The 12,770-nt window shown below is 39.1% G+C and overlaps 1 protein-coding gene across 3 annotated transcripts in view; it reads right to left on the reverse strand.

Moving 5' to 3' along the window:
• The window catches only part of DCLRE1C (DNA cross-link repair 1C), a 40,490-nt gene that overhangs the window by 21,963 nt on the left and 5,757 nt on the right, over positions 1-12,770 (reverse strand). The window contains exons 2-8 of one of the 3 annotated variants that reach the window (XM_043479049.1): positions 9,403-9,454; positions 6,768-6,852; positions 4,240-4,299; positions 2,497-2,552; positions 1,477-1,578; positions 1,006-1,078; positions 721-861 (exon numbers count right to left, since the gene is read on the reverse strand). In XM_043479049.1, the coding sequence (XP_043334984.1) occupies positions 721-861; positions 1,006-1,078; positions 1,477-1,578; positions 2,497-2,552; positions 4,240-4,299; positions 6,768-6,852; positions 9,403-9,454 (569 nt within the window). The remainder of the gene's footprint in view (positions 1-720; positions 862-1,005; positions 1,079-1,476; positions 1,579-2,496; positions 2,553-4,239; positions 4,300-6,767; positions 6,853-9,402; positions 9,455-12,770) is intronic. The other 2 variants (XM_043479050.1, XM_043479051.1) reach the window with 2 other exon arrangements.

Genomic DNA, 12,770 nt, shown 5'->3' on the forward strand with positions numbered 1-12,770 from the left:
TGATAAGCAATGGACTTAGTAGGACAAAGCCCTGTGGTTAACACAAGGAAGGTCTAAATAGGCACGTGTCTGATTCCTGATGTAAATTTTCACATGACAGTGATTACTTTTAACTGTAAGCAACTCCCTCAGATATTTCCTAGTTCAAATGTATTCTCATTGCTGGTCACAAACACTGAATTTCATGACCCGTGATTTTGAAAAAAAAAATACATTCTTTAGGGGACTTCTCACCAAAGGGCTCTTCCCACCCAATTCTCCCAAAAGGAAGCAAATAAAGATGACAAAGGCTGTCAGATCCCTGGTGGCTCAGTGGTGAAGAATCTACCTGCCAATGCAGGAGACACCTGTTTGATCCTTGATCCAAGAAGATTCCACATGCCACGGAGCAATTAAGCCCGCACCACAACTATTGAGCGCTTGTGCCACAACTACTGAAGGCTGCGTGCCCTAGAGCCTGCGCTTCACAACAAGAGGAACCACTGCGATGAGAAGCCCACGCACCGCAATGAAGAGTAGCCCCCGCTTGCCACAACTAGAGAAGACCCCACACAGCAACGAAGACCCAGCACAACCAAAAATAAAGTAAGTAAAGACTGCGTCCATCTGTTATGGTTTTCAGTCTGGGGGATGCTGGGAGCGGGCATGAAGAAGGGCAGCAGAGGAGGAGACGGGAGGATGGAAGCTCAGAGCAACAGAAAAGAAAGAGTCGTCAGGTACCTGGAGTCCAAACTCCTCGCTGAGGTTGGTGAAAAGATACTCGTAACCATAGGCAGCCTTGCAGTTCAGCCACACCACGTGGTAGGGGCTCCGTGAGATCCAGCTTCGGACCAGCTCCAGGATTCCACGCAGACACTCCTCCTGGGCACGAAGGTTCAAAGGCAGTTAACACTGCTCCACGCCCAGGCTTCCCAGATACCCACAGCAACAGGACAATTAACGTCCCATCTGTTACTCCCCAAACCGCCCTCTTAAGAAATATAGCCGTGCTCCAGGGAGACGTACCCGACTAGGAATTTGATAGTATTTTGGGTCGCAGAAAGTTGTGTCTAAGTACACACTCTGGATGTCTTTCACTCTGAAAACAAAATTGAAACAAGGGGTGTGACTCATTGCACGGGAAATAAAATAGGAAGCCTACACTTTCAGTTATTTTACAGTTTGTTCTGTCATTTGGATTTGTTCTTATATCAACATTGTTGGGAAATGATTTCCATGTGATGAAATAATACAGCTCGTGCATATATGGTTCAGTGAATTTTGACCAGTTCATGTAATTACCACCCTGATCAACACATGGAATGTTACCATCCCCTCATTTCAAGAGGAAAAATGTGCCTTCCTGTTACAAATATTATTATAATCCAGTTAGATTTCTAAGAGAAACAAAGGCTGATATTTAGTGGGGAGAAACGCACAATAAAACCTTTAAAACAATGCAGTCTTAAGGTTCCAGAACTCTACAAAGCCCAGTACCTGCCCCCAGAGTGCAGAAGCTCCATTCTGGCAGCTTCTCCTTTAGCCAATCTGAAGTCTCCTGTGTACAAGACAGTACCATTGTTGCCCTGAAATAAAAACCTGGAAAGAAAATAGATCTCAGTGGCTTCTAAGTCTCATACAAAATTCTAATAAATTTATTCTAAATCCATATACTGAATATATGTGCTGTGCTTAGTCACTCAGTCGTGTCTGACTCTTTGCGACCCCATAGACTGTAGCCCTCCAGGCTCCTCTGCCCATGGGTATTCTCCAGGCAAGAATACTAGAGTGGGTTGCCATGCCCTCCTCCAGGGGATCTTCCCAACCCAGGGATCGACCCAGGTCTCTCACACTGCAGGCAGATTCTTTACCATCTGAACCACCAGGGAAGCCCAAGAATACTGCAATGGGTAGCCTATCCCTTATCCAGGGGGTCTTCCCGACCCAGGAATCAAACCAGGGTCTCCTGCATTGCAGGTGAATTCTTTACCAGCTTAGCTACCAGGGAAGCCCACTAAATATATACTAAATACAAACATATACTAAATCCATAGCCCATGTTGCCTGCCAAACACAACCACTGTGGTATGGTGCTGATGTAATTCCCAAAGTGTTAAACCACACTGAACCCTCAGCTGCCACGTCTTCCCAAAGAGGGAAAAAACACATGGGAGATATCGCTGAGTTTGCAAGAGATGTCCCCTAAAATGCATTGGCACCTTCGACTGTATACAGAGATCACCCCTGCTCACGGACAGAAAGGTCCATATGATGAGAAAATGCAAAGCCCGTGGAAAGATTGCTACTGAAGTCTTCCACTGTAAGAAAGCCATGTTTCGAACTTGACCTGTGCCCCAGTCCCCCCTAGTTTAACCCTGGAAATGAAGGTTAAAGGAATTGCCATCACAAGAAGCAAATCTCCTGGTACATGTTATTTTCTAGACCCTACAAGTTTATTTCTACAAATGTAATACATATCAACACAAAATAAATGGGCAAAATAGATGAATCCCTTACATAACTGATCCTGGGCAATGACCAGCAGGTAAAAGAGTCACAACAATCTCTTCCTTCTAAAAAGAAAGAAAAAATAACAATAATAGAAGTTATCATTAGGACCCAGCTAAACAAAGCCCTCCTGGGTAGAACGTACACAAGTACTTCTCAAGAACATGCTATATCTTTCTCCTTTCCCCACTCTCCAAATTCTGGAAACAAGTGGAATCCTCATTCACAAAACAAATGATTAAACGTAGAGTTCCAATGCAACACAGCAATTCCACTCTTGGGAAGAAAGAAATGAAGTGATGGGCCTAGAGATCGTCATACTGAGTGGGGGAAGTCAGGCAGAGAAGAAGAAATATAACATCCCTTACATGCAGGATCTAAAAAGAAATGATAAAAATGAACTTATTTACAAAACAGAAGCAGACTCAGAGACTTAAAGAATGAACTTATGGTTACCAGTGGGGAAGAATGGGGGGAAGGGAAGCGATAGTTAGGGAGTTTGGGATGGACATGGACACAATGCTGTATTTAAAATGGATAACCAACAAGGTCCTACTGTGTAGCACAGGGAACTCTGCTCAATGTTACATGGCAGCCTGGATGGGAGGGGAGTTTGGGGGAGAATGGATACATGTGTATGTATGGCTGAGTCCCTTCGCTGTTCACTTGAAACCATGACAACATTGTTAATCGGCTATGCTCCATCATGGTAACTCCTCCAGTTATGTTTGACATCGTTCACTCCTCAGGCCCCTTTAAAACAGGCTCTCCCGCTGGCTGGAGCTGGAGGCAAACACACAAGCCTCAGTGAGTGAGAAGAAACAGAAAGGGCCAGAGTGGGGCGGCAGGACTCTGATCACTGAGGGCCACCTGCTGCCTGCTGCCCAATTCTGAGAAAGCCATTCACTGACACAGGCCGCCAGGGACTGAGAGCATCTCCCCAGAGTGCCAGCTAACGGAGCTCAGGATGGCATTTAGGAAGGTTACGCCATCCCTTCCCCCTCCCTCGGAACAGTTACTGTAAAAGTACTTCAGTGTCTCATCTCCTCCGGGGAGGACATGTGAAAAGTCCATCCCTGTCCCATGACAGCCACACCACCAAGGACACTCTTCAGATTTAAATGTGGCAAAAAACAGGTTCTAAGTGGGCTACGTAACAAATGTTAACTGAATTTTCTGTAAGACAGGAAAACACCTCCCAGCCTGATGTATGATTTGAGATAAAAATACATACATACATAGACGGTGGGTCCGCAATCCTAGTTACTATTAAAGAAAAAAATTGAATGCACAACACAAAAGTACCTGCGTCTGAATTTAAGGACAAAAAAATAAACTAGATCCACTTGAAAAATGTCTTTTTCTTGAATAAGAAAATGATTCAGAAAAAAAGTCACCATATACATAAATCTGCTGCAAAAACATTAAACACTGTTTTATATACCTAACATTATAATAAACTTAGTACATGTGACAGTCATACTACATAGTAATCATACCATTACTATGGCACTCCTATAACTAGCATGTGACACTAATAGAAGCAATTCTGTCCTTAGAATTGAGTAGAAGCAATGTTCAGTCCCTTAGATGTAGAAAATAAATACATCACAAACTTTTTTTTCCTTACAAACTCATTCATCTACCATAAATTTTATTTCTGGCTAAATGAGCATTCAAAATCAAGGAGAAAGATAATCATTTAATGCTAAATAACAACTTTTAGAAATACAATATTTAATATTTAGTTACCTCGCCTGATGCTTCATCGACTAAAGATATCTGGGTAGGAGTTTCAATTTCAATTGATACCTATTAAAATAAGACATCAGGTATATATCATATTGTACACAGTCTTTCATGACTTTATATGCCTTTACCATCTAAACACGGAAAGGGAACTAAGAGATATTATATACTTTCAGTGGAACAATTTCTGATTTCACTATAAAAACAGTTTTACAGCTTGAAAACATGATAAAGTTATAATTACACCTTTCTTGAGGTTGATGTGTCAATATGTATATATTGGATGCCTTATAAACATGTACATCCTCACACACAGCATTTCTACTATGAATTCAACTTCCCCCCTTCACCTCCCCAACCCTCCCATTCCCATTCAACTTGAGTCCTTGTACAACATGTAGTCACATGTTCTTTATATTTAGGTTTTCTGCTGCCGAGCACAGTCTGCCATCAGTCTGTGATATGCTGGCCTAATTCACAGATTCAAGAAGCTATCCGCACACTTTATAGAATGGCAACCAGCACAGAGAGGCATTCAGTAAGTAGTTGATCAATGAAGATAATTTTTCATCTTCTTAGTCCACTGATGTCATAATACCTACAGTGAGGTTCAGGTGTGAAAATAGCCTTACATTTTTGGATTAAACACATACTATTCATGATGTACTATTTTTTTAATACTGTTAGATTCAGTATTAGGATGTTCACATGTGCTCATATAGAAATGGCCTTTTTTCCCCATGTATTATCATTATCCATTGACAGTGAAGTTGAGCAGCTTATCTTTTTATTCTCTCCTACAATAGGGATTATTTGTTCTTTGAATATTTGGCAAAAGGCAAGATAAAACCATCTGGGCCTGGGGATTTTTTGAAGAAGAGATCTTTGACAACCGCTTTAATGTCTTTGATGGTTACTTCTTTATTCAAGTTGTCTACTTTTCTTGACTCAATTTGGGATTTTCCTACTTTTCCAGGTATTTACCCACTCTATCTAAATTATTGAATATATTAACTTTCAAAACAAGGCACTGCTGTTCATTAAGTTATTTTCCTTTATACCATTTGTTATTTTTATATGCATCTTTGTTTTCTCAGCCTTGGCAGAAGTTTATCTTTATTTCTCTACAGACCAGCTTTTACTTTTATTCATCTTACTTTTTATTTTCCGTGGCAGTTTATTTTCTATGGTAGGTAGGATGGAACCCAGGCGGGGACAAAGTGGCTTGTGTGGCCTGAGAAGACGGGAGTGAGTGGTCCTGGTTTTTACTGTGGTGGTGGGCCTGGGCTTGCATATTGGAATGCCGTGTAGGTGCCAAGGAAGGTGTAGACTTTTTTAAAAATCAGTTTGCTCACATGTAGAGCAGAAGGGAAAGGCGGACATGAGAGCTGAAAGTTGCCAGCAGTCAGGACATCAAACAGACTCTTGTTCAGGACTCTCTGATAGCTCCCCCAATTATTTATGGTTTTAATCCATATAAGGACACCTAATTCTATCTACTCATTGCGGTTGTTTCTCTGATCAATCACTGAGTGATCAGGGACTACTATATCTGGTCTTTTAGTTAGTTATATCTGGTCTGTTAGTTGCATATGTGTTTATATCTTTCTCTCTGTTTTTGGCTGCACTTTGCAGCTTGCAGGATCTTAGTTCCCCAACCACAAAGTGGCATCTTCTTGATACTTTTAAGAGGCAGTCCCTTTGAATAGTAAAAAACACACTCTTTGAAATTAATGATATTTTTTGCCTTCAACTCTCTGCATGATATAATAGTTCCTACTCTGGCATTTTTAGTTTCTAATTGTTGAGTATATCTTTTCCCTTTATTTTTCCCCCACTTCAACCTGCATTTTTCCTTTAGTGTTATCTATGTGTCTTGTAGACCAAAACTTGGGGGTCTATTTTTTTTTAAACCTAAATCAAGAATTTGTCTTCTGATCAAAAGTTGAAATAAATCCATTTATATTTAGAGCAGTGATTGTTATGACATAACCTTGCCTGCCATCTTCACATTTTCATACCATGCTTTGTTTTCCTCCCCTTTACTATAACTTTCTATTGGAGAGATCCATTTTATATGGCCAGATTCAAAATTATCCACTATACTTTTATTTTGGTTCTTTATTATAAATGATGTTATGTTTACTTTTCTTGTAAACCATGAGCTATGTTATTTTTCCTAATCTATTCCATGATCTAAATAAAAGGTTTATTAATTCTGTCAATAAACAGTTTACACTTTAAAGCATTAAAATGCAACTCAGCAAGACAGCCTGTGAGATTAGACAAAATTAAACATCTAGGTCAACATGTTGGGGGACAAGAAAGAAAAATCAACAACAATAAAATGTGAACTTCTTCTAAACTAATGAATTGCAAAGGCTAAATATCAACATGGTGTTTTTTACTGTGGATAAATACATTGTGTGAGGAAGTGGGCTTTGAATAACGACAATATTTTGTTCAATACACCTCGAAAAATATTTCCCACTTAAAAAAAGAATTAGTGTCATTCAAAAAACAAAACTTACAATTCGTTTCTCCCAAAACCTGTACTTCGGGCTCGTTAACAACAACTCTTTAGTAACAGGTGAACAGTATAAGCAAACCTTCAAGCTGGGGAGAAAAGACAAAAGAAAAAAGTCATTTGAGTGCAATTCAAAATGAGCTGCCATCTGGATGACTAGGAAATATGTATCAATGTGTGTCACTTGTCTCGAATAAATCAGAAACTGTGCTGGCACAAACGTATGAGAATAGTTCTTAGCAGCCCAACAGTCCAGTGACCACTTCAGTCCCATGACGGTGGAAAGGGACACGGAAGAAGCAGAGGACAGACTGGACAGGGCCTTCTGACCTCCTCAAAGGCTGGTCCTCACCATTCTCATCTTAAAGACATGGATTTTACAGGATCAGCTGTGTCTGGAGAGATACCTGGATAAACTACCTCTGCAGAAGGGGCAAGGGGACAGAAGACATCTGCCTTGTACTTCATATAAATCTATTCCGTTTATGTTTTTAGTAGGCAGAAATCAACTTCATGACAAACTTTAAAACTTCAACACTCCAGTTTCAGTTTAGTGTAGTTCAGTTTAGTTCAGTCGTGTCCGACTCTGTGACCCCATGGACTGCAGCACGCCAGGCCTCCCTGTCCATCACCAACTCCTGGTGTTTACTCAAACTCATGTCCATTGAATCAGTCATACCATCCAACCATCTCATCCTCTGTTGTCCCCTTCTCCTCCCTCCTTTAACCTTTCCCAGTATCAGGGTCTTTCTTCGCATCAGGAGGCCAAAGTATTGGAGTTTCAGCTTCAACATCAGTCCTTCCAATGAATATTCAGGACTGATTTCCCCTAGGATGAATTGGTTGGCTCTCCTTGCTGTCCAAGGGACTCTCAAGAGTCTTCTCCAACACCACAGTTCAAAAGCATCAATTCTTTGGCGCTCAGCTTTCTTTATAGTCCAACTCTCACATCCATACATGACTACTGGAAAAACCATAGCTTTGACTAGATGGACCTTTGTTGGCAAAGTAATGTCTCTGCTTTTTAATATGCTATCTAGCTTGGTCATAACTTTCCTTCCAAGGAGTAAGCGTCTTTTAATTTCATGGCTGCAGTCACTATCTGCAGTGATTTTGGAGTCCAAAAAAATTAAGTCTGTCACTGTTTCCATTGTTTCCCCATCTACTTCCCATGAAGTGATGGGACCAGATGCCATGATCTTAGTTTTCTGAATGTTGAGTTTTAAGCCAACTTTTCCACTCTCCTCTTTCACTTTAATCAAGAGGCTCTTTAGTTCTTCTTCACTTTCTGCCATAAGGAATCAGCCTGCAATGCAGGAGACTCCGGTTCAATTCCTGGGTTGGGAAGATCTGCTGGAGAAGGGAAAGGATACCCACTCCAGTATTCTGGCCTGGAGAATTCCATGGACTAATACAGTCCATGGGATCACAAAGAGTCCAGACACTCCAGTTTAGAGGTTAGGAATACACTCTATGACAGATCATACTTTCCAAAAATGGCCATGTTAATATATATCCCCCCCAACTATACACGGTCTTCTTAACAAAATGGTCATGGAATTTCCACTGACAGAAGGGGTCTGTGTTGACCTCCCCTTGAACCTGAACAGACCTTTGTCACTGCCTTAGCCAACAGAACGTGATGGAAGTAATACTGCAGGGCTTCTAAGTCTAGATCTCTGGACAATATGGCTGCCGCTAGCTCTCTTTTATAGGTCTCTGGTGGCCAGATGGTCAAGAATTCGCCTGCAATGCAGGAGACCTGGGTTCAATCCCTGGGTGGATTGACACCTTGGAGAAGGAATTGGCAACCCACTGAAGTATTCTTGACTGGAGAGGTCCCAAGGATAGAGGAATGTGGTGGGCTATGTCCATGGGGTCACAAAATTGAGCCGAACACAATTGAGTGACTAACACAGCTCTCATTTGGGACATATACTTTTTTTCCTTTAAAAACTCCAGCTATCCTGAAACCACTATGCTGAAGAGATATTTTTAGAGGTGGAGATACCCAAAGGGCCCCAACTGTTTGAGTCTGCCTAATCCAGGTGTCAGACATTGAATGAATAAGCCTCCATGACGTAACATCAGCCCCATGTAATACCCAGTCAGGCAGAAACCAGCCATCCCCATTATGCCCTGTCAGAGCTCCTGACCCACAGAAACAGAAGAGAGGGCGAATACATGATTAGGGTTATTTTAAGCCACTGAGCTTGTGGGTAGTTTGTTACACAGCAACAGATAACTAATATACAGGCTCTAAAATCATACAGACTTGGTGGGAATGCCACTTTACTAGCTGTGTGACCTTGGGCAACTAATTTAAACCCTCTGGTTCCTCAGTTTCCTCATCTATAAAATAGAATTGATTTTACAACCAAAAGCTAAACAATGATGACAGAAGTCAAAAGAGAGGTTATCTGTGAGTGGCAAAGACTGAGTGGGGGAGGGACAGAGCTCTGTACCAGGTTATTGCTGTTCTATTTCTCAGGCTGGGCAGAAGCTACACATGTGTTTACTAGAGAAAGTTCATCAGACTGTTTCCTTATGATGTAAGTACTTTTCTATGTAGATGTTACAGCTCAATTAAAATTTTTACTTAAAAAAGCATACACAAATAAATAGCAAGAAAAAATTACCTGCATTCCAACCTTCTTTTCAAGCTAGGGGCTCTTAATCCTTTCATATGATCTGAAAACATGAAAAGAATCAGATATCATAAATACATTATTTTTTCAGAGGATTCCTTGACCCAAGGAAACCAAGTGGTCTGTTCTTTATAGACTTCCTTTTAAGAGAAAATAAATGAGAGTTTCACTTTTATAGGAGCATTGATTTGTATGAGCTCTTGCTTCTGCAAGTGAAGAATCCACTGAAGATAGGACAAGAAGCACCAAAGTTGACCATCTCTGAGCCAACAGAAGCCATTTAAAAGGAGAATGAGCCTCTGTATCTTAGGGCAGAATCTAAACCACTTGGAGCAGCCACAGAAGAATGCATGGCCAGGGTCTCACTTGGAACTGCTCCCATCATTTTCCTCTACTCTTTCTTATTTCAATCCAACCATCTTCGGACCATGCTCTCTCTGACCCCTTCAATTCCAGTCACTAAGTTAGTCCATCTGGAAATTCAAGTTTGCTTCCAGGGAATCCTTGAGGAAACCATTCAGGCTTAGGCCAGAATAAGAAGAGTTTCATTAACTTCTCAGCCAACTGTGACTGTTGGGTTGAAAATCATTAAAGAGACACTGGACTTAAACGAACATTAGAGTAGACGAACTTCATAAATATATACAGAACGTTCCATGCAAAGGCAACAGAACACATTCTTCTCAAATGCACAGGGAACATTTCCCAAGACATACACATATTAGGCCACAAAATAAGTCTCAATATATTTAAGAAGATTAAAATCATATCAAGCATCTTTTCCAATTACAATGGTGTAAAACTAGAATTACAAGAAAACTAGAAAATTCACACATATATGGAGATTAAACAACACACTACTGAACAACCAGTGGGCCAAAGAAGAACTCAAAAGAGAAATTTCAAAATGCCTTGAAACAAATGAAAATGGAAATAAAACATACCAAAATATGTGTGATGCACAAAAACAATTCTAAGGGGGAAGTGCAAGCGATAAATCTCTACCTCAAGAAATAAGAAAAATCAACCTAATTTTACACTTCAAGGAACTAGAAAAATAACAAAGCCCAAAACTATTAGAAGGAAGGAAATAACAAAAATTAGAACAAAGAGAAATGAAACAGAGACTAAAAAGACAACAGAGAAAAATCAATGAAACTAACAGTTATCTTTAAAAAGATAAACAAACTTGGCACATCTTTGCTAGACTCACCAACAAAAAAGAGAGACACACATAGGACTCAAATGAATAAAATCAGAAATAAAAGAAGAGTTATTACAACTGTTGCCACAGAAAAGCAAGAGTAAGGAACTACTATGAACAATTATACACCAACAAAGTGGATGGCCTAGAAGAAATTGATAAATTCTTAAAAACATACAACCTAGAAGGACTGAATCATGATGAAACAGAAAATCTGAGCAGACTGATTACCAGTAAGAACATTAAATATCCTTTCTAATATCAGTAATTTAAAAAATCCAACAAAAGTCCCAGACCTGATGGCTTTGCTGCTGAATTCTACAAATATTCAAAGAACTCATTTTATGAAGCTAGTATTACCCTGATACCAAAACCAGACAAGGACACCACACACAAAAAAAGAAAATTACATCTAATATCCCTGATGTACATAGAATAAAAAATCCTCAACAAAATATTAGCAAATAGAATTCAACAATATATTAAAAGGATCATACACCATGGTTAAGTGGGATTTATTCCAGGGATGCAAACTTGGTTCAACATCCACAAATCAATCAATGTGATAATCTCATTAACAAAATGAAGGATAAAAATCATATAATCATCTCAACAGATGCACAAAAGCACTGGACAAAACACAATATACATTTATGATAAAAAATCTCAATAAACCAGGTACAGATGGAACATACCTTAGTATAATAAAGGCCATATGTGACAAGCTCTCAGCAAACATCATAATCAGTGGTGAAAAGCTGAGAGCTATTTTTCTAAGATCAGGAACAAGACAAGAATGCTCACTCTTTTCCTTTTATTCAACATAGTATTGCAAGTCCCAGGCAGATCAATTAGACAAGAAAAAATGCATCCAAAGAGGAAAGGAAGAAGTAAAGCTGATGCTACTTACAGACAGCATTATAGATATATAGAAAACCCTAAAGACTCAATCAAAAAACTGTAGAATAAAGGAATTCATTAAAATTGCAGGATAACACACAAAATTCTGTTGCATTTCTACACACTAATAACAAGCCATCAGAAAGAGAAATTAAGAAAACACTCCCATTCACAACTACATCAAAAAGAATAAAATGCCTAGGAATAAATTTAACCAAGGAAATGAAGGCTTGTATATTTAAAACTATAAGACATTAATAAAAGAAATTGAAGATGATACAAATAAATGGAAAGCTATTCCATGTTCATAGACTGAAGGAATCAAAATTGTTAAATCGTCCATACCACACAATCAACAGGCTCAATGTAGCCAATATCAAAATTCCATTGACATTATCCATAGAAAAAGTTCAAATAATCATAAAATTTGTATAGAACCACAAAAGACCCCCAAATAGCCAAAGTAGTCCTGAAAAACAACAAAACTGGAGATATGTTTTCTGATTACAAAATGTATTTCAAAACTATAGTAATTAAAACAGTATGGTACTGGCATAAAAACACATAGATAGATCAACAAAACAGAATAGTAAGCCCAGAAATAAACCCACATATATAGTGTCAATTAATCTATGATAAAAAGTGAAAGTGTTAGGCACTCAGTTGTGTCCGACTCTCTGTGACCCCATGGACTGTAGCCAGCCATGCTTCCCTGTCCACGGAGTTCTCCAGGCAAGAATACTGGAGTGGGTTACCATGCCCACCTCAAAATTTAAGACAAATTACTCCCAAATCCATAGCTGTTTATATGTATATAAAATCTTTACTTTTTTATTTTTGGCTATGCTGGGTCTTTGCTGCTATGCTTGGAATGAAACCTAACCACTGTCTTATACTATACATAAGAATTAACTCAAAACAGATTAAAGACTTGAATGTAAGATCTGAAACCATAAAATTTCCAGACAAAAACATAGGCAGTAAGCTACTTGATATGGGTCTTGATGATGATTTTTTTTAATCTAACACCAAAAGCAAAAATAAACAAATGATCAATACAGTGTGCCTTTTTTAACAGGCAGATCTAAATAGACATTTTCCCCAAGACATATAGATGGCCAACAGGCACATCAAAAGATGTTCCACATCATTAATCACCAGTGAAATGTAAATCAAACCCAGTATAAGATATTACCTCATATCATTAGAATGGTTATTATCAAAAAGAAAAATAACAAATGTTGAAAAGGATGTA

This window comes from Cervus canadensis, chromosome 10 (genome assembly GCF_019320065.1).
Source record: "Cervus canadensis isolate Bull #8, Minnesota chromosome 10, ASM1932006v1, whole genome shotgun sequence".
Lineage (NCBI taxonomy): Eukaryota > Metazoa > Chordata > Mammalia > Artiodactyla > Cervidae > Cervus > Cervus canadensis.